Source organism: Protomyctophum parallelum, assembly GCF_964188405.1.
Source record: "Protomyctophum parallelum genome assembly, chromosome: 20".
NCBI lineage: Eukaryota > Metazoa > Chordata > Actinopteri > Myctophiformes > Myctophidae > Protomyctophum > Protomyctophum parallelum.
This window is the reverse complement of record NC_139718.1, coordinates 13,390,856-13,415,672: the sequence shown is the minus strand read 5'-3', so window position 1 is coordinate 13,415,672 and position 24,817 is coordinate 13,390,856. Positions and strand designations below refer to the sequence as shown.

The window sequence follows — 24,817 nt, the reverse complement described above, 5'->3', positions numbered from 1 at the left end:
TCTCAAGCATGCACCAGAAGCTACATGGGTTTCAAACATATCTTTGGTAGGCTAATTCCTGACTGTAACCTTTGCTGTCCTCCTAGGGGTCATTCTTCAAGCCCCGCGGTGACAGCCGCCATATCAACATAATATAATGATGGATAGATCACTGATGAAGTCTTGACAGGAGCTGCGTGTATCAATATAAGCTGTCTGCCGCTGGAGACATGGACAAACCCTCCTGTCTATATCAATCTATCAGCCACTGCTGTGACACCCGTCACAATCAGCCATGCTGTTTCCATTTACACCAGCCTGGTCTGCAGACATATGTCAAGATACAATTTGCACAATCCACTTGTATGAGATGGGAGGACATCAAGGGAATGGGTCAACTCAACAAAATATAATATAATATAATATATGAACCTTATAGTACGGAGGGAGACAGGAAACTTGCCAGGCCATGCTATAGCCCATAATGTGTTTAGAGAAAAGGTGAGGCCTTTATGAGGCCATCCATCCAACTCACATTGTTGGGTTGAAATCACGGAGCAGCAGTTAACATGACAGCCTGATGGTTTTTTTACATTTGTGGTTCAGTCATTCAGGCATTTATCCACATTATCAAGACTGGTTTAGAGGATTTAATGCAATGCAGCATTCTGCCTCGCAGCTGAAACCGTCCTAGAATTCAGCCCCAATACAGCAGACAGATTACGAAAGGATGCTGAGATTAACTCAAACTGAACCCTGAGGCTGTAATGTGCACCAAGAGTGTCACTGATAGGCTGTGTGTGTGTGTGTGTGTGTGTGTGTGTGTGTGTGTGTGTGTGTGTGTGTGTCTTACCCTGAGCCAGCATGCTGAACTCCAGGAAGAGAGCTATGTGGTAGAGTTCCATAGCCTCCTCTGTGCGTGTGCTGGCCCCTCGTCCCCCCGCCACCAGGGCTTGCACCTCCCCCAGGCTGCCTGCGGACGGGCTGCCCCGCAGCACCAGCCCCAGTTCCACCACGTCCGTGTACATGCAATGCAGGATAACACGGACATACTTCCGTGGGATGATGGACTCATCCAGTACGATTCGCGTGGGTGTCTGCAGCGTGCGCTCTGTCATCTCCTCCCCTGTGCGGATGCGTCTCTGCAGGAGGTTCCTGAAGAAAGGCGAGCGTGCCGAAAGCACAGCCTTGTGGGCCCTCAGATCCTCATCCAGACAACTCGGCCCCACGTTGCCTCCTGGCGCCCCGGCCCCTCCTCCGTTACAGCTCTCCGCCATCTCAGAGTCCGAGGAGAAGCTGAGTAGAGCATCGTAGTAACACATGTAGTCAAACAGCCCCCTCATATCTGCCTCCAGGGAGTTGGGCGTTCCAAACTCCTCACTCAGCTGCACTAACACATCCACATTCTGCAGCCTGGTATCCTCTGCCCCGCCGACGCCAAACTCCCCGGTGTACAAGTAGTGAAGTAGGGCAGAGAACATGGGGACGTCGATGCCCGCTGTCTCAATGTCCATGAGGACCTCCGCTCCATATCCCGGGGAGGAAGACAGCAGCGTCTTGAAAAAGGGGCAGCGTGCCGCCAAGACGGCACGGTGGGCAGGGAAGCACGTGTCCTGGAAGATGAGGTCTACGTCGGTGCAGTACTTGTGCTGGTAGAGGGCAGCAAGGTTCCGCTGCAGGCTGGGCGCCTCAGCCCGTGCCAGGCTGGCTTGGAAGCTCAGCTCCTTGAGGGATGCCGTGCCCTCGTATTCCTCCACCAGGGCGTTGGCGTCGCGAACGTCCCACCCCGACAAGAGTTCACGCATCTGGCGGGCATGGTCGGCCGAGCGGCTGGACTTCCTCCGTTTGATGAACCTCCTCTTGAGAGTGGCCAGGCCGAGGCTCTTCTTCTTCCTGTCTGTGGGACGCTCATGGCTGTGTTCCAAGCTGTAGAGCTTCGACTCCCAGCCGTAGCCATGCTGAGAGTAGGAAGAGGTCCCTGCAACACATATACACAAGTAAAGGTTAGCTTTGGGTTGTGTTTGGACGAAGAGCTTTACATATTGTGATTATTGTCTACACCAGACATACTGTATGTGGCATGTTTTCATAATTGGCCAGCTGCATTTCTTAAAAACAGCCTCCTTCTACTGGTTAGCCATTTGACCCTAGGCTTGAGTCCTCATTCTTGGAGGAACACAGAAATCTAAAAGGATTGTGACGTGACGTGAACTTGACGTAAAGCAGACCAAGTACATCACCAACCCCAGTCAACTAAGCAGTAGTTTTCCAAGTATAGAACATTTAAGTGGCTAATTTAATAATGTTAACACATCTTCACACTGACTGGTGTTTAGTCTGCAGGGCTGACTGGTAGAAACCCAATCTGTCTCTACCACTCTGTGGTGTGACCAGCTAAGCCAGGGCAAACACACACTCTACCCTGACCCAGCTACCAAAGCAATGGGATACATTTCAACAGAAAATTCAAGGAATCTCCTTATTTCCTTTTTTGCTAAAACATCAGCAAACTCAAAAGTCAATTAGGTCATATAAAAGTTTGACCTGCTTTGTGCCACTCAATGAACTTGAGTCCATTCACCACATAGCCAAAGTCAATTATACTCAGTTATAGTCATTGTTGGCATGAGAGGAGGGACTCTTACGTCAGAGGAAGCCTCTCACTCTCTCTTTCTCTGTCACCATGACCCACATAATAATCATCATAATCTAATACTGTACTGTGACTCCAGCCTGGGACAGTTCGGCCAACATGAGCCCAGAACAAACCTCAAAGCTCTCAGAGACTGCAATTTATTTTTCCTACCTTAAATTTCAAGCCTGGGGAAAAACATCTGAATAATTGATTCAACGTCAAACAGTAAACACGTAAACAGTCATTGATTCAAATCCAATTATGCCTCTAAAGCAGGAACATCCACATTTATTGGGGGAGTTATGACTCGGGAGGTTGAGTGATCATTCGGGATCCGAGAGGTTCCTGGTTTGATCCCTTGCTAATTGCCCTTCAGCAAGACACTGAAACTGATGGGGTGGTTTGGGATGGCAGCCTCCACCATGTGTGAATAGGTGAATATACAGTAATACACAGTGTAAAGCAATGGATTTTCTTTTGCACAGAGGGCCACAGGCCAGGTTTTAACATGGGCAGTGGGCCATGTGCCAAAAGGATTCTAGTGGACATCTGTTGTATGCCTCTTAAATTACATTACAATCGGCAAGGTATCACAAACAACAATTCAAAACACATCCTTTGTGATAAATGTATAAGAAATAAGAATGTGGTCAAATTGGTGATAAAAGTTATAAAGTATATAATACATTTGATCAAAAGATCAGAATACTTTATCTCATTCATCAATGGTTGTTATACCTAGCTGTTTGCAGCTGAGGCACATAATCTACGGTACAACTGAAAGAGCCGTCTGTGAAGCAATCTTTTCACATGTATGCATGCTTCTCTAGCACTGCAGTCGAGCCAATAACAAAAGTACCCGATTCTAACAAGCAGCATATGGACACAAAGACACAGCACTAGTATCATGACTCGACTCTACTTAATTACTTACCAGCCCAACAACTTGTTAGCACCCTTTATCACAATCTCATCAACAGTTACTGTACAATGCAAAGAAAAACAAGGCCTAGTATGGGCAAACATGAGCCTATGCCAACAAGATCAGCAAACTCTGATTTAGTTTTACATGACTGTTACATGCTGATTGCATTTACTGTAGTTATCTACAAACACACCTGGTTGCAATTTAATTCAGTACTATAGGGGTTGCTCATGCAGTTAGTGCACATACTGTAGTGCTGCTTGTGAGTCGTGTCTTGCGAGTACCCAAGTTCGACCCTTCTCCTTGACCTGTTTCTCCACATTCTGCCATAGAGAACATAATTGCCAAGCCAAAATCTCAGTAATATAGGTGTAGCCAATAGTGGCTCTGTGGGAAATTCATTGATCATTATGGGAAGTATTTGCAAATAATGAACTACAGCCAGACTTTGGAAAGATATTCTCTAAAACGTCTTAACACCATTAGAACAAACATACAGGCATCAGGGAGGCAGTCGGAAATGGCCATCAATAACACCTCCATTAGGAATTAATGAAAGAGATTGATGGATACGACTTTGGATTGGGAATAATGGTACAGGCAGTATGACGATGGTTGAACAGTTCCCTGTGAGAAGCGCCAGAGAAAATAAAAATCTAATAGAATACAGCTTGAACATTTCCAGTCAAGCAAATCAGTCACACATGATTTTCGTTCCAGAAGTGATAGGCAGGCTGGGGAAAAAGTAATGTCTGACTGACAGTGATGCGTGTAAAGCGAGCATCCATCGATCACGCGCTAATTGAAAATGCATTCATAAAAAAAAACTTTATGGCCATCCATGTTGACTTTGAAACATCATCTCAAGTCAATGATTCAAACCACAGCATATTGTGTTAATACAACGACCTACCTATGAATGTCTGCTGTGCCTGTGAATTTCCCCCTATACGAGGAGAGCATGAGTGCGGATAGCTTGATCCATTGGCACCCATCCTCAGTTCTCTTCACTTGCTGTTCGGGGGTCCCCCCTCCTGCTGAGTCATTCTGTCCAGTCCTCAGCAGTCTGCGCAGTGGCTCAGGCGCTGCTCCACTGAAGCCTCTTCAGAGCCCCAAGCCCAGCCTGCCATACCTGGGAGAAAGAAGAGTAAAGAGACAGAAAGGAAGTAGTTTAAGTTCGAGTACTTGAATTCTGAATGTGGAGTAACCACCCTCTGAGGATTACAATATGAGATATGACATAGTTTTGTTTGTTCTTTTGGGGGTTGGGTCACTGATAACAAATTACTGGGAATGTTGCAGATGGTAAAACGAGTGAAATGTAATATATCACTATCTTTCACATCGTTTTCAGCCGCATTGATTTCCACTGCAACATGAAAGCTTCCTTGATTCCCCCCCCTCCTAAAATGCAATAGATTTTGCTCTCCGTCTTTCTATATTTATGTGACACTGCTCATCAGGAGGAAGACCGTCTGTCTCTGTTCAGCCTCCAAACACCACTCCACGGTGTCTTAAGTTAACAGAGACTTCCTCTGCCTGGCCCTCAGGAAATACTGACTGGCAGGCAACAACAAATTTAACGCAGATGTACGGTGAGCTGAGCAGGAAGGCACAACCTAGCACCACCCACTCTACATAACTCCTAGTCCACCTCCCACACATCTCTCTTTACAGATCAAGCTCTGGCTTGACCCTGAAACACGCTCTACTAAACCTGCTCAAACCTGACTGAGATGTTGCTCGTTTGACAGAAAAGTTTCACGCTTTTCAGACATGATTCATTGATCACCTGTGTGTGTGTGTGTGTGTGTGTGTGTGTGTGTGTGTGTGTGTGTGTGTGTGTGTGTGTGTAAAGATCGGTTTACCTCGCTTAACCAGATTAGTGGACACGATTTGTCATTCTGTGAAGCAAAAACAAAGCTATTTCACCCAAACCTTAATCCCTAACATCTAAACAGTCACGACACATACACAGCCCCTCTCGTCTCTCTACTACTGGGAGGCCAGACTGAGAGCAGGGGTGTGATGGGAGATCTGCTTTATCTCAAACTGCAAGTTTTTTTTCCTGCCCACCACCATGCTAATAAATCACAATGTCTGCCCCCATAGAGCCACACTGACTGCAACCTCCCAAGGGCTCTATGGAAAAACCACAGCCAAACACCACACACACGCACGCACACGCCAAGCTTCACAGGGAATTAATTTGGACAAAATTGGAGAGTAAATTTGAATATGTAGGATAGCGAAGCAACCCCTTGAGATATGTCGTCTTGTTTACAAAGGCATGGGGGGTGAAAAACAATGCAACCAGTACCACCACATCAGTTGAACACAAACACACTGGGAACTGGTTCTCTGCTACACAGAATAACCAGAGCTAAAAACACACATTTAACTATTATGTCTGAAGTCTGAACCAAATTGAACTTCATCTGCAGTGCAGGATGCAGAAAGAATAATGTTCAATAAGAGGTGTCCAACATTATCTTGTAACATAAGCTCTCCGATCATGCTAAATAATTCCAGCCGCTTCTGTGAGTTAAAACTCTGTGTGTGGCTGTTCTGAGTTCAGCGCAAGAACAGAGGAGGGCAATGCCACAGACGGGAAGGGCAGAGGCCAGCCTGGCTGGAGTATGCGTCTCTAATGAGATCTGACAGGAGAAAGACTCACTCCCTACCCCCACAGATCTGCACCTTCCTTGCGCGCACACAACTAGAGAGACACACAGCAAAAGAGACAGAGACGCTACCGTCAAAACGCACACCTTGCCTTTACTTGGGAGGATCATTTTATTTAAATCAGCCACTTACAGAGGTATAACAGACCGACCTCCCGCCTCCCACATCACATTACCATACAAAAACGATTGGCAGAGGAACAGAGAGGACCGATGTATTATTCAAATGACAGTCGAGTCACTTTATCAATCATTTATAAGGATTTCTTCATCACAGCTAGAAAAAAAAGGAATAGGAAGGCATCTGGGAATCTTTCTGTTCACACTGCCTCAAATTCATCCCTTCAGTTTCAGTGCAGATCGTATCAGAACTTCACTGCTGCCCCATCGCCCAATGCCATCACTCAGCTACATAAACACACATGACCAAACATTTGCATGAGGGTGACAGTGGCGATGGTGATGAACATGAACTAACAATACCCAAGTCATACACAACATTGTTGGTGTCAAATTGTTTGATTAGCTAAAGTCTAGTAGACTAATCTAGATTTTTCAGTATGTTTCAATATCCCCAATTCCCCACTATGGATCCTTCTCAATTATGACTTCTAGATCTAGACTATTTTAAATGGCCTATTCTTAGAGCTTCCCCTGACCCAAGGAAAATCCCATGAATGAGTTGAGAAATAAACAACCTTTCACTTTTATAGCCTCTAATGTTTTCACTGTCACCATGCCAGTATCACAGCAGAAATATAGAACATTCATGAATCCCACAATGCTTTTTCCTAAAATTAGACAGTGACATTTAATTAAAGTGTCTCTCACAAATACAAGGCTTTAGTTTTTAGCTTTGCTTTCTGCAAAACTAAATCAATCAGGGACTTTCTGCTACACTAAATTCTCCATCAGGGAATTTCGGTCCCAACTCCCAATCGTTAACATGTTATTAGCTTATATCTCATTAGAGCACTGTTTATACATTTACCTTCATAAAAGGGAAGAAAATAAGAACTGCAGGGGACTTAATACCTTAAAAATAATTTGGTAATAATGCGACAGATAATCTACTCAATCTACGCCACAGTCTGTTCCACATACACAATGCCCTACCTGGAAAAATCTAATTTGTAAACATCTCTGCAGTCAGATAAACTGTGAAGTGACCAGTAGGAAGGCACAGTATGTCATTTACTTGCTTTGCCAACCAAGGGTTGAAATAATACTGGCTGGGTAATCATAGACTGTACAACTCTGGATATTTGATACAATCATAAGCGTTGCTAAAAAGGTCATAATGAGCACTGCGGTAGGGATCAGAAACCAGGACATTTAAACACTGACTGACCTCTGTGGGATTGATGTGTGTGTGTGCACCGTCTCTGCAGCAAGTTGCACAAGAGGAATATAGGCCAGAAGCACCGAAACAAAATGGAATAAATTAAACCCTCTCAAATAATAATGTCATGTCACCATTTTCTCTAAAAGATTCAACTATAGGGCAAAATAAGACCGCTTATCTCTGCAATGCTCTTGCCAATCAGACCAATCAGTCCAACAGTGCATCCGGTTGTTGAACTGATTACAGTCTCCGTCAGGACAACGACAGGAAACTATCAGAATGGACTGGAAAACATCAACACTAAAACGACAGAGGAAACACAAGTGTGAATGTCACCAGATGACTCATGACAGTGAGCCTCTGGATTAACCCGTGTCAATGAACACAGTGAACCATGGTATTACCAGCCAGAACTTAACCACAGCATCCCTACATTTTTGGCAAATTCGTTCGTTTTTTGCAAAAATAGCAGACCGGCTATTTCCTCTATTAATGGTACAGCAAATATTATGCTTAAGAAATTGTTCTTGAAGGGTAGGGCTGTAACGATTACACATTAAGTTGACAATTAATTGTCACACAAATAAACAATTGAAATGTGTTTTTGGCATTGAAAATCGGAAAACACTACGAATATAATTTACAATTCTGTTTATCTATTAGGTTTCGTAAAAAAAAATCACACCTGTGTGAACTGAGTGGTGCAACTGGGCAGATATGACAAGTAGGCCTAACATTTTATACTATAGCAGAAATAGCTGATCTTACAACAAAGCCATTTCTATTTGTTTTATGTATGAACATTTTTCAACATGGACGGACACGATGACAAAATTATCGCGATAACCTAAAATAATTACGTTTAGACAATTATGTAATAATTGTGACAACCCTACTTAAGGGCAAGATTTTGTTTTACCATAATCCTATCTTTATATTGTGAGGACGACATGTCAATCTGGCATAATTATTTTATACCGTAATACTTCACAATGCATTCTGGGTGCTGAAAAATCGCAGCTAGGCTGGTATGAAAACGTGTTGTTTTACATATTCAGTGCCTTTGAGAGTGAGCACTCAACACTGTTATCAGAATGATTATCACACGTTTTCTTTGCAATAGGATTCAGGTTAAAATCGAATCATGCATCTCAGGATCTACATGGAAATGGCATGGACTTCATGTGGCCATCCTGTGACCTCAGCCATCTATGTGTCATAGATTCTATGACATGTGACGTACAGTATGTATTACTCAAAATTTGGTAAAAGGTTACTTTCAGCCCAATAAGAGCACCATTGACTTCTATTATCAAATTAAATAAGTTATTTCAAAAGTCTAATCTGTGAAATAGCCCTTTAAAGTTGAGCATCATTCTGACAACACTGAAAAAAGTGCATGTCAATTATACCAAATATCTACAGAACCGGTACATTAGTTTATTGCACTGATGCTTAAACAAATGCCGGCCCACAAATAAAAAGGTAATATAGTGCTTTAAAATGCTTCCTAGTGCATCATGACCTTTGGGTCTATGACGTATCAATACAGACAAGAATGAACGAGAAGGCTTTCAGTCAACTTGCTACGGAAAATTAACAGGGGCATTTTAACCAGAGTGCACAGCAGCACATACACACTCTCTTAATGACTATACATACAAACACAGCCAGAAGGTCCACCTCCAAATGGAATAAATGTGTTCTCGGAACACAGTGATGAGAGCTGTTTTAAGTGAACTCTAGTCTAATGCGTCTTGTTACGTTCTCTATCCAGTTGGCCAGTGTAAACAGCATTCAGGCCAAAGTCCAGTGCAAACAACTACTGCAACAAGACAAGTACTTGTGAGCACACAGCCCTTGTGTCATTCTAGAACTCTGACTATGCGACTGCAATAATTGCATGTGATTATGTAGCCCTGGAGCACTGACATTATGCAAATTCTCAACCTGATAAAAAAATGAATGTTCATAAAGTCCAACCAAAACACCTATTCACCCAAAGCCATTAAGATAGGCAGGCAATAATGGGCGTACCTGTTAGATGGGGTGCTTGGCTTGCAGAATCCTGAGCCTTTACACAATTTCATTGAGATTACCAAAGGATTAACACTGCATATGGCTCCTCGCCATTACAATGATGAAACCTGAAGACAAAATGTACATAGTCTAAAAAACAATAACTTAATAAAACCCCAGTCATAACACTTAAATCATGGGCAACACAGCTCATCTCTATCACTTATCTAAAGTAGCTGAATAATATGCAGTCGTAAAGCACGGTAGGCTACTTCCAAGTATGACCAAGTGTTATAAACAGCCAGGAGGAGTATTATGTAGTCCCTCTGCAATGGAATTGAATGTTTTGAATGTAGCAATTGAATCTCGATACATACGGGGGATGTGTCATCTCACAGACTTGTGTTACCATAGCATGAACCATCAACAACTATTTGACACAGTGGCAATAACCAGCAACATGTAAGCTAATATTGAACCACTACACAAAAATATACAATCATGCACAGAGCCCACTGGGAAGGAACGGGTCCTATCATGTGCTGAATGCAGCTTTTATAAAAATCAATGATGTGCAAAGGCTTTGTTGGTAGCCTACCATCCAGCACGGAGCTATTGTTGCTTTAGGCTTCTTGTAGGCTGTCGTTGCACAGCGGAAACCCCATCAAAAGTGATTATCAGAACAAATACGTGGGATGTTTGCTTTATAGCCTGAAAATATGCGAGGAGTAGTCCACATATTTTGTTACAGCCCAGCCACACGAAAAAATACCCACCCAGAGCCCTGTAATTAGTAGCATATCCTAATAGCCCTGGCTAAAAGGTAGGCTATGTGTTGTGTCGCTGTGACTTAATTCACCCCAGCGAAGAAGATTCACTTCAAGTGACATTAAACACAACTGTTGGAAGCGTATTTGGACATTATTTACCACAAACTCGAGAGCGATCGACCCATTATTCGTCTGCTTTAGCCCTCGTAGCTTCCGTAGTTGTGACCCAGTACAGCAGCCGACTCAAGTTCTCCCTGGCTGGGAGGAAAAAAAATGCAGCTCAACACCTTCTTTTTCCAACTCCAATCATTACGCACGGATCGACGTCAGCGTCCACGGTCCGTTCCCGATCTGTTAGGATTCCCACTTACATCGACTTTTCGACACATTTGCGGTGTTTTCTGCGACAATTTAAACTAAAGCGTTTTTGTTCTCCTCGGTTCGGCTAGGTATTTCCCCCATAGCAGCACAACGCCTGGTTGGTTGGGTGGTTGTTATGGCCTCCTATCCCAGCACTGTATGCTGACTGGCCAAGATAGGCCCGACAAGCACAGTGATGTGGTAATAACACATTTGCGAGCGCCCTCTAGCTGTGCGTATTACACTCGGATCCAATTGCAGTCTTGCACACGATTTTTGTGTATAAAATAATCATTCACGTTTTACACAAGCAACAAAATCAAATCACAACGTGGTTCTCTCTAGTCTTTTTTTTTCGGAATGTGTGACGTGACCCCACACAAGCCATAGGCATTCCTTAAACTACTACTGTGACCTAGCACTGCCACCTATTGGTGGGTGGTGGAAACCATCTACAGACAGGTATACTGTGAACACAATCTATTATATATTAGAGAACTTGTACCCAACACATGGCAAGAAACCCAAAGCCACAACAGCTACGTCGCTATTGCAACACCCACAACACCATCTTACACACTACACCCACACACACTCACACGCCAGTGACGTCACACACTTACCTTCGCAGTGAGCGGGACCTATCTCCTCGCGCCCAACGCCAACACTCGACACCACCCGCCAAACTATAAGACAAACGCACATGGAATGGGAAATAGAGGGGGGGAAATGGAAATGGTAGGGTTTTTATTTTTGGTATTTGACTTTGCTACTGATGATTGTACGCAACAACAACTATTGCATTGTGTGTTTGAGCTGACAGGCCCTTTTTTATGTCAATCAATCAAGTCATCTCAGGTCATCTCAAGCGGCAGATGCAAAAATAGTTTTTTATATTAAAATTATATATATTTTTAGGGCCATGTCATGTGCTCTACCTGCAAAGCCTTTGTGATCTATAACTTTTGGGCACCGCTTAACGTCAGATCAGGGGTTTTGTCGGCCAGTGCCAAAAATGCTCCCCGACAGCATAATCGGAGCAAATACCGGACAGTGTGTATGAGCCATAACGTGTTGACTACACTACACTACACTACACTAATAAGGACACATAATAATAACTAATAACCCATCCGTTACTACATGTGGAGTCAACTCCCGCAATGTCCTTCTTCCCATAGTGCGCGGCAACGTGGGATGAGAGGCCGCAAAGCGGCCGCGAAATTCTAGTAGGCCTACTTAATATTAGACTTTATTTTACAGGCATGACATTAACTCTTCAGGTAGAATTTACCAGTATAGCCAAGCACAATCCTTGTAGGTACCGTACTACATTCCTCTCCTGCAAAATAAATGTTGTCCACAACATAAACGTGCATTCCCTGTATGACAGCTGCCAAATGTCCTTAAATCACAATGACATTGTGCATTCAAGGTTGTCTTTATTGAGAAGGAAAAAAGAGACCAATTATAAGACATTTTTAGACAGATGCCCGACAATTTCTCAGTGGGTAGGTTAAGTTTCCCAAATTTCTACACTCAAGGGACCTTTCACCTTTGGTTCATCATTTAACATTATGGGGGACCACCTGGCCAAAGTAAATTAGAGTAAATTAGAACCCGGCAACTACCGCCCTATTTCTATTCTAAGCTCCATCTCGAAAGTGATGGAAAAAATAGTCTATGAACAGGTTGAAAAGTATCTTGCCATTTATAAATTGCTGTACGAGTTCCAATCTGGTTTCAGAATATCCCACTCCACTGACACATGCCTCCTCTATTTGAGCGACCACATCAAACACGAGGTGGATGCTGGAAAATACTGCGGCATGGTCATGCTGGACCTCCAAAAGGCTTTTGACACCGTGAACCACTCCATACTGGTTAACAAGCTTAAAGCTATTGGTTTTGATAGCACATCAGTGAGCTGGATGCAATCCTACCTGGAGGGGAGAGAACAGATGGTGGAGGTGAATGGAACACTGTCCCCCCCCCCCTCCCAGTGAGCTGTGGCGTCCCACAAGGAAGCATACTAGGGCCTTTACTGTTCCTAATATATGTTAACGACATGACATCAGCTTGTGACTGCAACTTGTTCCTGTTCGCAGATGACTCAGCACTGCTGGTCTCGGACAGGAACAAACTGCAGGTTGAAAAGACCCTCAGCTCTGAACTCGGTAGAATCTGCACCTGGCTCGCTGATAACAAACTATCCTTACACCTGGGAAAAACTGAATCCATTCTCTTCGGATCAAATAGTAATCTCAGCAAGGCAGATGGCTTCTTGGTTAGAGTGGGTGACAATATTATCACACGAAAAGATCAAATTACCTACCTAGGTTCCATCCTGGAGGCCAATCTTTCCGGTGATAAAATGGCCACCAACGTAATCAAAAAAGTCAATCAAAGAACAAGATTCCTTTACAGGATCTCCTCACTGGTCAACAAAAACACCTTGAAGACCTTAACAGGAGCCCTCGTACAAGGTTTCTTTGACTATGCATCCACCTCTTGGTACCACAGCACCTCAAAGGCCCTTAAAACAAGGCTCCAGACCTCCCAAAACAAACTGGTCAGGCTCCTACTTGGCCTCACCCCCCGAACCCACCTCACCCCTGCCCACTTTGACAGGCTGGGATGGCTTAGGGTCGACGACAGAGTACAGCATCTTGCAATGGGTCTGGTCCACAAGATTCGATACACCACCAAGATACCCATGTACCTGTCTAAATACTTCCTTAATGTAAACAAAGTCCACACCCACAACACCAGAGTGCAACTAACCATGTACAACCCAGATTCGGCACAAACAAGGGACTAAATTCTATTCGCTCCTATGCCACCAAAATGTGGAACGCCCTACCAACAGTCATTAAGACATGTGAATCCCTTGACTCCTTCAAAACCTATACGGATGGCTGCAATTCGAAACTGGCCTCTGTAAAATCTGAATCCCCCCACCGCCCCCCCCATTTCCCCTCACTGTATATGGATCTTTTCCCTTTTTGCTTCCTATATGATGAATTCCTGTTCTGTTCTTTAGCTACATAGAAGTGTCTATTTGTATGTCTCTAAATGTTTTGATGAATTGAACAATGTGGACCCTGTTGTAAACAAGTGTAATGCTTAATTGGGTCGTCCACTCACAGTTATCAGTCTTTGTATTGAGTTTGTGCTTGAAATGTACTGTAATTCTACAAACTGTTAATAAATATCTCAATCAATCAATCAATGTCATGGGGGTGGTGTGAGGAGCCGTCTTGGTGGTAGGTCTCTCCTTTCTCAGTTGCCTTTTTGTTTCTGTGGCACTGTGGAGGTCCTTTTCTTGTTGTGCTGTGCCTTCAGACAGACAGACAGTTAACAAGCTAGCAAAACAATAGCCAGCAGCCTTCATTTTATCTAGTCTTAACTCAAACTCAACCCCCCATTGATTACAGGTTGTATAATAATAGCCAATAATTAATGTGTTTATATCCTGCTAAAGATTGCGCACCTCTCTTAACCTAAATTGATTTTAGGACCACAGGGTCGTGTCGAGAATTGCAGATCTATAAGCTCACAACGCGTTGCCTCCACGGTACGTTGTGAGCTTGTGAATCTGCTCATTTCAACACGTGTTGAGCAGCGAAGGAGACCCAGGCAATTACAACGAATGACAAAGTAAATATAGTTCAGTCAGACAACTCACGAATAGATTTACCAATATTTATTACAGAATGAGTAACACATGTGCATATGATATTTGACTTGGCGTTCGGCTCTGCTGGATTTCTCCCTGCTCGGCACGATTAAGCAACAACATAAAACATAAAGAGCAGGGAGATAGATATACAATAACCCAATAACCCCCCCCCCCCCCCCCATGGGGAGCATAAATAGCAGAGCCCACCGGTGGTGCTGGGGTGGTGGTGGGAGAATACATCCCATACAACCGGGAACCATGAGCAGAGGAAGGCACACACTTATACGCCCACATAGTAATGCAGCATGTTAACCCCTTGAGTATATAGTATGCGCCTTTGAGCATGGCATGAACCCCCTCAAGTATGTCTGCCTGAACTGACTCCGCAAGCTACGTCTCATTTAATATAATAGTTCACGTTGTGCTCCCCTGTGCCCACTCACCTCAAATAGACAGAATTTTAATGCAGTTTAGAGCTGCTTGGAGCGGACACAAGTGTGGAAAAGTGGTCTAACATAAGCCATTTGTTCTGCCCCCCACAGTGTAGTGGTCATGTTTAATTATTCTGTGAAACAGCACCACCCTGTGGTACCCCATGGTTTCTTATTTTCATGTTTGCCTTGTGCTTGCAATTAGATACAACATACCCTATATTTCAGCTGTGCTCAGTCAGTCAGTCAAATGTCTTCAGCTCTAGTGTACTGCTGTTTGTGTCTTCTCTTGGGCTAAAAGCAATGTCTGTGAGTCATTTAATTGTTGATTCTATCATGATGGCAGGTTATTTTGTTGTTTGCATATCAGATTAAGTGATAGTGATTTGTACTCTGTAGATTAGCTCTGTTTGTTTGACACATGCTTTCTGTATTGTAACAGTAATTTGGAATGTTTGTATTTTGTTGTTACAGTTTCACAAATTGACCAGTAAACTACATAACCTTCTCTGTGGAGTTTGTTGGGAGATGTTTAGCTGGTGGGATAGCTGGCATCCTCAGCTAGTGAGGCCTACACACCATTAGGCCTACTTACTCTATTCATACAGAACTTGTATGCGCCGACTTTCATCCCAAAATCCATCCTCAACCAGGGAATGGTTCTTATCCAAGGCCATAGTAGTACCAGAATTCCCAGGATTGCTCATGTTGTAGCTCATCATGTGGGTGAAAACTCCTGGGTTGGTCTCCATCGCCAGGTGGACCCTTTGCACAACGTACAAAGCGTAGTGCCACAGATGTTCATCATCTTGACCGCCCCTGCAATAAGTAAAAATGGTGTTGGTAGTTTGTTGAATTTTGTTGTAATTTTTTACGTCATGTTTATGAATTGAATACATGGGACCCGAATGGAAACAAGATCGCAAGGACTGTTCCAAGTCTGTACGGTTTACATTTCTTTCTAATAAAGTAATCAATCAATGTGCGCAGCAGTATTCATCTCCGCCAGATGGGAGCGGCATTGAGTCACAAGATCACAACACAACAACTGCTGTGATTGTGAAGCAAACATCTGTTTCATCTGGCGGATTCTCATCTGCTATTTCCAAATAGCCAAAGGGTTGAAGTGGTTAATGTATGTTTTGTAATAATAGATAATCCCAAACTAAAAGGTTCTAGTATTAAACTAAGTTTTCAAATAATTGTAGTTGAGTAAAAAGAATTTGCACCTGTGATATGGTGGAGTAGTAACTTTTTTTAATTTATTTGAAATCCAGTCAACAAACAGCCAAGGGATGAAATTATGATAGATGGCATGTAATTGACGCACAATATGTAACAAAACCTGGTAGTATTCTTTTATCATAAATGATAAAATAATACTACCAGGTCGTGGTAGTGTTCTGGTAGACCTGGTAAGTATGGATCCCCTGAAAACAGAAAACATCCTTCTGCTTGGTTCTGAGTCTTTCTTCAGAGAAGATATCTTCACATCATGTGACATACTTCATCAAATTACCATATAGGCCTACTGTTCGTGGGAGGAGTTCTTTTATCATAAATGATAAAAGAATACTATACCAGGTCTTGTTACAAATTGTGCGTCAATACTCCACATTTGGAGTATTCTGAATTAACTTTAATTTCTGGCTTTCAGACTATCTTTCATGGCATTTAGTCTTTATTGTATGTTGCCTGCCTGTTATTTCCCCTTAATACTTTTATATGATAGCACTACTAGTAATATAGCCTATTATTCATCATAATCAATTTATTTATGAAAATGTGGATATGTGGTTTAGGTAGCTATATCAACTGTGCACAGTAACATTCTTAGTTTAACTCTGTGTTAAATTAACAGAGGATTTTGCTGTGGGTAGAGTCAGTAGACTCATATGGCCCTCATCAGTTCAAGATGTCATGTCCCATATAGCTTAGTAGATAAGTCTATGGACTTTAGTGTTTGACGTAAGATGTCATCTGGCTATGACTGATATAGGGGTAAATGTTGCCCTCGCTGCGCCCCTCACTTCACATGAGTGTGATGTTTTTTGCTGATGAGGGTCTGGTGAGCTCGCCAGACCCTCATCAGCAAAAAAAATTATGTTTATCTCAGCCAACTTGGACCCCAGGAAGTGACTCCACCCATGAACAGTGATGGTAATTTGATGAAATATGTCACAGGATGTGAACATATCTTCTCTGAAGAAAGACTGTCTTCCAGTAGTATAGAGGAGAGTAACTGTGTCACAGCACCCAGAACCAAGCAGAAGGATGTTTTCTGTTCTCAGGGGATCCATACTTACCAGGTCTATGGTGCAGATGAAGGATGTTCACCAGAATAACAAGTCAAACATCTACAGCAAACCACCAAAGGATAAGATTGGGCCTGTGGTAGGAAACAACACTGATTATCTTATACTGGATAAACATTGTCGGTTGAATGATGCAGGAAAGCCCATGGCAGTAATAATGCTTTTTTCTGTTACATCTAATCAACTATTCATATACAGTACTTGCACAATTTGGAGCGATAATTTACCCCAATAAATCTTTCTCAATTTAATTTTAATAGCAGTTTGTTGTGGAAAAACGAGACAATTTCAGTTAAGGTCTGATATGTTCATGTTAAGATTAATGGCTCTCCAAACAGACAGTAGGCCTACTATAAACAGCACAACAGAGTTAATTGGTATAGATGACACATCACTTTACATCTTCTAATGTGGGGAACTCACACAAGTTTATTGCTTGCGTTATTATTCATTTAATTTGTTACCCATGGGGCCATGACTTGTAGCCAAGCTCTGTCTTCTGTAAAAGAAAGAAAAGTCATTCAGTCATGTGTATAGTAAGGCATAATTCATATGACAGATATCTCATTATCTCATTCAAGGTTAAGAGTTAAGACCAAGAACCTTTTCAATACAGGTTGGTCTATTAGTACTTTCCTAGGACTAATTCCTAGGAATCGTATCATGTGGATCTTGGTATCTACATGTGAACGGGCCCGGCATGGCTTCCATGTGGATGTATCTATGACATATCTTTGACATATGACTCCAAATTTGGATCAAAGCCACACTGACATTATCAAATAAAAGTTAAATATTTCAAAGAATAAAAAAACTAACAATATTGTTTTCTTCACATAGTGAAAAGAAACACGCGCACACACACACAGACACAAGAGAGCTACAGAGCCATACCGTACATTTAATTCTGACACTGAGAATTAAATTAACACTCTGAATTGTACTATATACTCTGGATATTAAAAAGATTGAAAGCTAACTAATAAATATATCAGTGTGGGTGTTTGTGCTTGTGTGAATGCATACAGTATCTGCATGAACATACTACAGTATATGTATATAATGTCATACATCCTATAAGAGTGCAGCACAAGTGATTGGAGATCTACAAGCTCACAACACATCACAGTTGTGGGCTTGTAGATCGGTTATTTTTTATTTCTACTTAACTAATATTGAAGTCAAGCAACTTGAATATATTTAGTACTCTTTAAACCCTTTTACAAGGGTTGTGTGTAGGTCTAGGACTGTACTTGTTTATTTGATGTGATACTTAATAAAAGTATCTATTCCCCCTCCCCTTTCTAACATGTTTTCCTTATATATTTGTTGTTTTTTTCCACAGGAGTCTGTCTTCACTATGTTGGTGTTTGCTGTGACACTCTTGGCTCCAGCAGGTTGGATCATGCATCACATCCCAGCTTACCGTCAGAGACCTCCTCCACAGCCCTGATGGCTCGTCGGCATCCTAAAACACATGCAATATATTATTTAGAATTTAGATGACTTGTATACTAACTGCAAATCTGAGAGTGTATCTTGAAGCAAAAAAAAGAAAAGAAAGAATAACAAACATGCTATGTTATTTTGTATTAATAGCAATAATAGATGACAATAAACTTGACCACATGATGATGGTGACTTGTCGACTTGATGGTCTTTTTACAAAATGTATTTTCGGCACATTTAGCACATTAGCATGCAGCTACCAGAAGGGTCAGTCTGAGACTTAAGTCTTGACTCCAGAGACACAGGATGTTGTTACTTTATCAGCTGGAGAAACTGATTCTTGGCACAAATCAGTCTGCTGGGAAGACTTGGTTTTCAGTCTTGCATTGCTACAAAATCTGCATCTGTTTATTGTCTTCACCAGGCCGAAGGCATGGGGAGAGAGTATGTTTTGCAATCCGTCCGTCTGTCCGTGTGTCCGTCTGTCTGTGAACAGCTAATCTTCGGCACCGTTAACCCGGTCGATGCCAAATTTTGTACACACACTTCCTGGATGCCAACGATGAACCTCTGCCCCCAAATCTCGAGAATAGCCTGTTATAGCGCCACCAGGAGGCAGACTTTTGACAAACACATTTTTGGATATTACTCCTCCAAGATTCTGTCCAAAAATCCCACAAATCGTTACACACTATCTCTATAGTCATGTGTTCAAGATGGATCTCACCGATATTTCATATTCCTTCCTAATTGGCTAACATTGGCTTTCAAAGTTTGCAGGATTGGCCCCTTTGAAACAAAACGCCTCAAATCATGAACACAGCATGCAATTTACGTGAAATCTTTCACAGACTTTCCTACTAAGCTGAGGAATATATCACACCCTTTTCACATTAGCCTGTTATAGTGCCACCAACAGGTGGATTTTTGGAAAACACATTTTTTGAACAAAATGCCTCAAATCATCCAATTGCCATCAATGGTGTAAGAACAAATAGCACCCTTCACATTGACCTGTTATAGCACCACCAGGAGGCCACAACCACAACCTGACCTGGCCTGTGGAGACCTGTGCCCCCAGCACTTTTTCTAGTCTTTAACATGAGTTTGGGGGATTCAATTAACCCAAAACTAAAAGTTATTAAAATACCCTCTGCCTTCAGAGCCTAAATAAATTATATTGTCTATATTAAGGTAGGGCCTTTGGTTATTTGGTTAAAATAAGTATCTCTATACTATACTCATTGATATGTCATATGTTTGTTCAATAGTCTCTCCATTGTCTCTCCAGCTCTTGAAACAGAAAATATATTTTCAGGTCGGGATACCAATTCTATACAATCATAGCCTGGATAACTCAGTCAGTCAGGAGGATACAGAGGAAGTGGAATCAAAATTAAGCTTAATACATATGATTGGGCCCTCTCCTGATTGGCTGAAAATGTGTCACCTAACTAAAATGTATAAAGAGCTGGAGAGACAGGGGAGACAGCTATTACTGAACACTATGAGAATATTTAGGCTACCTTTTAACAAACTTTTCCTTTTAACAAAACAATATCAAATATTACTGCTATGGCAATATGGCAACCATCTGTTGCATTGTTCCTAGTGGAGAAAATAGACAAAATGCTCATTAGGCCATGTAATCAATTAAATATCGACCGAATCGGACCGATGATGGAAATGTTCAAAGCAAATTCTTGAATGACAATTTGTCAAACCCGGAGCAGTCCATTTGGCAAGGTGTGTTGCCAGTTCTAAGATTTTTCTTTCCGCGTAACAATGTAAATCCACACTTCGTCAATTTGCCTACAAAATGCACTCTCCTTTAATTTACGTGAAAGCTTTATACAAATCGACCACGCCGCTGCTAAGCTAAACAAATTGCACAAGTGGTATCAACCCGATCCTGGGCGCGAGGGGGGCTATTCACTTTTCACGACTGAGGTTGAGGGAAACACAACGCCGGGAGAAAAAACAATTTGACAGTGTCGGTTTTATGATTCCAGAAGTATCTACGAAATGTCTACAAAAGCAGAACAGTGTAAGTACAAACCCTTTGTGTTTTCCTCTCTTCAAATCATTTTGAAGCTACACGTTTTTTCTAAATGAAGAAACGGAATGAGGGAGCCGTCCTTGGTTGATGGTTGCACGGTTGCCAAGCAGGCAGGTTGCAACACGTCCTCTCACTGCAGAGGATGACTGGGGATGCGCTGGATTCTATAGCGGCACTGGACAACATTAAATATACGAAAGACAATAATGGATAACACATGTTTCATTGACGCGTCGATGTGAAAGTGCGTGTGAAAAGCTATAGGTAAATTGATCTCAAGGTCGACCTGACAAATTCTTCACTGAACAATATGGAGGCATTATTGATCAATATCATGGTTTGTTCACACTGTCACACATCCCTGTGCTTCAGACACGGGAAGGTAATTTATCCGCTTCTTTTGCTATCGAACAGGTGCATATCCATTGAGATAGCCTAGATACATTTGTCTGCCTCTGACAGAGGATGTATTTGATCTTTGGTAATTGTAGCCTACAGTAAATGTGGTCAAGCTCCTGTGTGAATCTCCACTTGAATTACCGAAAAGTTGCTATGGTCACTTAGTGCTACACTACAATATTATATTAAACCACAATAGCAATAGGCCTATAGTAGTAAACTCACATAAAGTGAGTTACACAGGTTTCGAAATCTAGACCATGACATGGGAAAGCTGTAGGCTACATTTTATATATAGGCCTATAGGCTATATCTTTCTTTTTTCTTTTTACATTTCAAGATCCATATTAATAATTGATATCAAAGGGCAAATATATGGGAGGCAGCATATATAGACAAACTGTACAATTTACAATTTAGTCATTTAGCAGACGCTCTTAATCCAGAGCGATTTACATTAAGCAAGAACAAAAAGCATGGCAATACATATAAAAAGTATTTATCATGAAACATGCGTAAACTAAGAACCTAACAGTGGAATATTTATATAATGAAACTATACATAGATATATACTATACTATGCTATACATATGTACTATGAAGTGCTGTGCTATGACTACATACAATGCAATTCTAGTGCTGTCTACATAACATGCTACTGTATAAGTCTGTATCAAATGCTATCTAAGTCTTTGATATGCTGTAGGACTATGCTTAAATAGGACAATACTGGCCGGAACCCATCTATAACCAGGCAGAATAAATAACTATGATTTCAAATTAACCACTTAAACCCTATTAATTTTTTAATGACATGCCAAAATTATAGACCGGGTAGAAAGTGGTTAATGGCAGTGACCTTAAGGAACAGTTCCTCAGTCCAGCCATTGTAGTCACTGAACAACTCTACTGGCAGTGGTTGGGACTTGAGTGCCTGCCTGGCTCAAAAGCACATTGGTGATTGCTGTTATATAAAAATGAGACAGCATTTGTTCCTCACTCCCACCCTAAACCAGATGAATAGGGATTTGGAACGAATGACCTTTTTGTTGCACGTTTTCTTTATGTTACTGTTGCCTCTTGGGCTTGTTGTGACCTATAAGGTATAGCTGCTGTGCTAAAAGGTCACCTGCTATTATTTAAGTAAGAGAAACAGGATGCCATGGGAACAGACCATTTGCTTAACTTGATAATAGAAACAGTCATGTTACATGGATACCACTGCTAGACAGTAGAGATTTGGCCAATTCAACCATCGAGATGATGTGACGAGCTAAAAAGCAGCTTATTACACATTGTGCCATGTCCCCTGTTTTTTTTATAATGCTCTGATGGAAAGTCTCAGCTTGTAGAATCAATTGAAAAATATATTTTATTGGTCACACTCACAGTTGATTTGCTTGTTACTCTGCTTTTTGTTTTGTTTAGTTGCTTCTAAGATACGATACTTGCAAGAGTATCACAACCGTGTGCAACACAATATTTACCCTGTGCCCTCTGGAACAGACATTGCAAACACACTGAAATACTTTTCACAAACCCTGCTCAGGTAAGTAACCTGCGCTGGAGCCGACAGGTGAAGTAATGGACTTGAATGTTTGACACGTAGTTTCCATCATAGCACACCCTCTACTTAACTAGGTAGTATGTTTTGATAGGAATTAGATTAACACTATGATGATAAATGTGCAAATCTGAGAAATCTCTATGAATTTAGATTCCAGCATAGTGGCAGTCTCCATCCTCTGTCAATTTGAGTAAATGCTGAAATGCAGCATTAGAGTGCAGATTCTCTTCTAATTCTCAATCTCACCATCCTCTGCCCTGCGAGAAGCTGTTCTACTACTACTACTCCAGTACTGTGAAAAGTGCAAGAACACGTGTACTAGCCTGTGACCATTCAGATGCAGCTATAGAGACATGGGAGCAGACATCCTATATGGATTAAGTTATGGTATTGAACACCAGGGCAGATAGATGATCCAGTCTGTTTGTTATTGATCCAGTGGTTGGCTGCTATGAACATATCCCCGGGGACGTCTGTGTTGTCCCTGCCAGAGGTCAGGCCCTCGGGCACTGTGGGTTGGAGAGGGTTAGCCTGGTCCCGTGAGTGCTGTGAAAGCCTTAGGAGGGAACATCATGTTATTTCCTACTCCAACCACAGAGCAGCCATTTCTAATACATCCAATTTAGATGTGTGTGTCATTTAGGGCTGGGTGCAATAACCGCAATACCGCCATACCGCCGGTATGTAACGCATACCGCGGTATCGGGTTCATTACCGCGGTTAAAAAAAAGGTTAAATGAAAAGTGTATCATAATAAACAGTGACGCTCAGTCAGTCTAATCATGCCAGCAACACAACAACACCAGAGGGAGTTCAAAAAACCATGTGCAACCCAGATTCGGCACAAACAAGGATTGATTGATTGATTGATTGATTAAAATATTTATTAACAGTTTGCAGAATTACACTACATTTCAAGCACAACTCAATACAAAGACTGTTAACTGTGAGTGGACACTTGTTTACAAGAGGGTCCACCTAAATTTATTTCACTCCTATGCCACAAAAATGTGGAACGCCCTACCAACTTTAATTATTTAAGATCATTAAGATGTAAATCCCTTGCTTGTCATAATGTATCCTGTATACTGCATGCTTTGTAGTGGGATCGCCACAGCTCTGACAGCCACTGTTGGTTTTATAACCCGAATGTCTTATTCACTGTGAATGTTACCTCAAATCACTCTTTTGACTGATGGGTCGTGTCACACAAGTCTGATTTACTCGTAATTAAAAATGTGTGGATCAATTCTTTGACCACAAGGTATGAAGGTATGCATGCGGGGGTGCCTGTCTATGTTCCCTAAACCCTATGTTCCTATAGCCCTGTTAACCCTAAACCTAACCCCAACCCTAATCCCAATGTTATATGGTCAGTTGGTCACACATCTTTGTCGGAGGGGTGATAGCCAATGAATGCAGAGGCGCCAGACACGTCAATTTCCTGTGTTTTGTGGGCAGTGCCGGTTTCCTGGTGTGTAGCTCGTTTGACTTATATTGGAGTGGTTGGCCCACTGAAAGAAAAACTACAAGCGTAATGCCTGCCGAGTTGGTTCAACCAAGGCACATCTTTCCTATTGGTTGACGCTCTGTCAAAGTCAAAACATCAAAACACTGCAACCAGATGCTCCACCCCCTTGCTCCCATAGCATGGAAATGAGTGTGACACTTCCTACATTGAAAGGGTAACCGGAAGGCTCGCCCCCAGCGGTTATTGTATTCTTGTATTTGTTTTTTTACTGCGATTAAGGTTAGGAATAAGGTTAGGGTTGGGCATAGTTTTATTGAGGTCACGTTTAGTAATACCTGGTGCATGGCGACCGTTCCGAGGTTGCCGGATTTGTATCCAGGGCAATCGTGTCTCGGGCAGAGCGTTCTTGTATTCATTGACAGTAGTCTGGACTGTACTATATATCAGAGAGTCTGGAATTACTCACAGTCAGTCACAGACCTGTAGCTCGAAGAGAAGTCAACGAGAGAGAGAGAGAGAGAGAGAGAGAGAGCGAGAGAGTGGAGTGGAGTGGAGTGGAGTGGGACTGGTGAGGCTGAAATTTGAAGTGAGCGTATGTCATATATTCATGTAAATAAAGTGACCCTTGATGACAGAGGATGGAATGGCCAAATAGATATTTGTTTTATAATCATAATGCAGTAAATGCACAATAGGGGAGTCATCAGCATAGTTTGAGTACAGTAT

General features: G+C 42.1%; 2 protein-coding genes across 4 annotated transcripts in view; one reads left to right on the top strand and one right to left on the bottom strand.

Annotated features, from left to right (window-relative positions):
* Window positions 1-10,960, bottom strand: part of btbd7 (BTB (POZ) domain containing 7) — a 32,219-nt gene extending 21,259 nt beyond the window's left edge. Inside the window, exons 1-4 of one of the 3 annotated variants that reach the window (XM_083792397.1) lie at window positions 10,517-10,960; window positions 9,606-9,715; window positions 4,453-4,671; window positions 833-1,957 (exon numbers count right to left, since the gene is read on the bottom strand). In XM_083792397.1, coding sequence (XP_083648523.1) covers window positions 833-1,957; window positions 4,453-4,534 — 1,207 coding nt within the window. In that variant the 5' untranslated portion in view covers window positions 4,535-4,671; window positions 9,606-9,715; window positions 10,517-10,960. Of the gene's footprint in view, window positions 1-832; window positions 1,958-4,452; window positions 4,672-4,882; window positions 4,930-9,605; window positions 9,716-10,516 lie in introns of those variants that run through there. The other 2 variants (XM_083792396.1, XM_083792398.1) reach the window with 2 other exon arrangements.
* Window positions 10,961-20,572: 9,612 nt separating this feature from the next.
* unc79 (unc-79 homolog, NALCN channel complex subunit) overlaps window positions 20,573-24,817 on the top strand; it is a 58,394-nt gene continuing 54,149 nt past the window's right edge. The window contains exons 1-2 of the mRNA XM_083792145.1: window positions 20,573-20,641; window positions 22,482-22,602. Of these exons, the coding sequence (XP_083648271.1) occupies window positions 20,620-20,641; window positions 22,482-22,602 (143 nt within the window). The 5' untranslated portion in view covers window positions 20,573-20,619. The remainder of the gene's footprint in view (window positions 20,642-22,481; window positions 22,603-24,817) is intronic.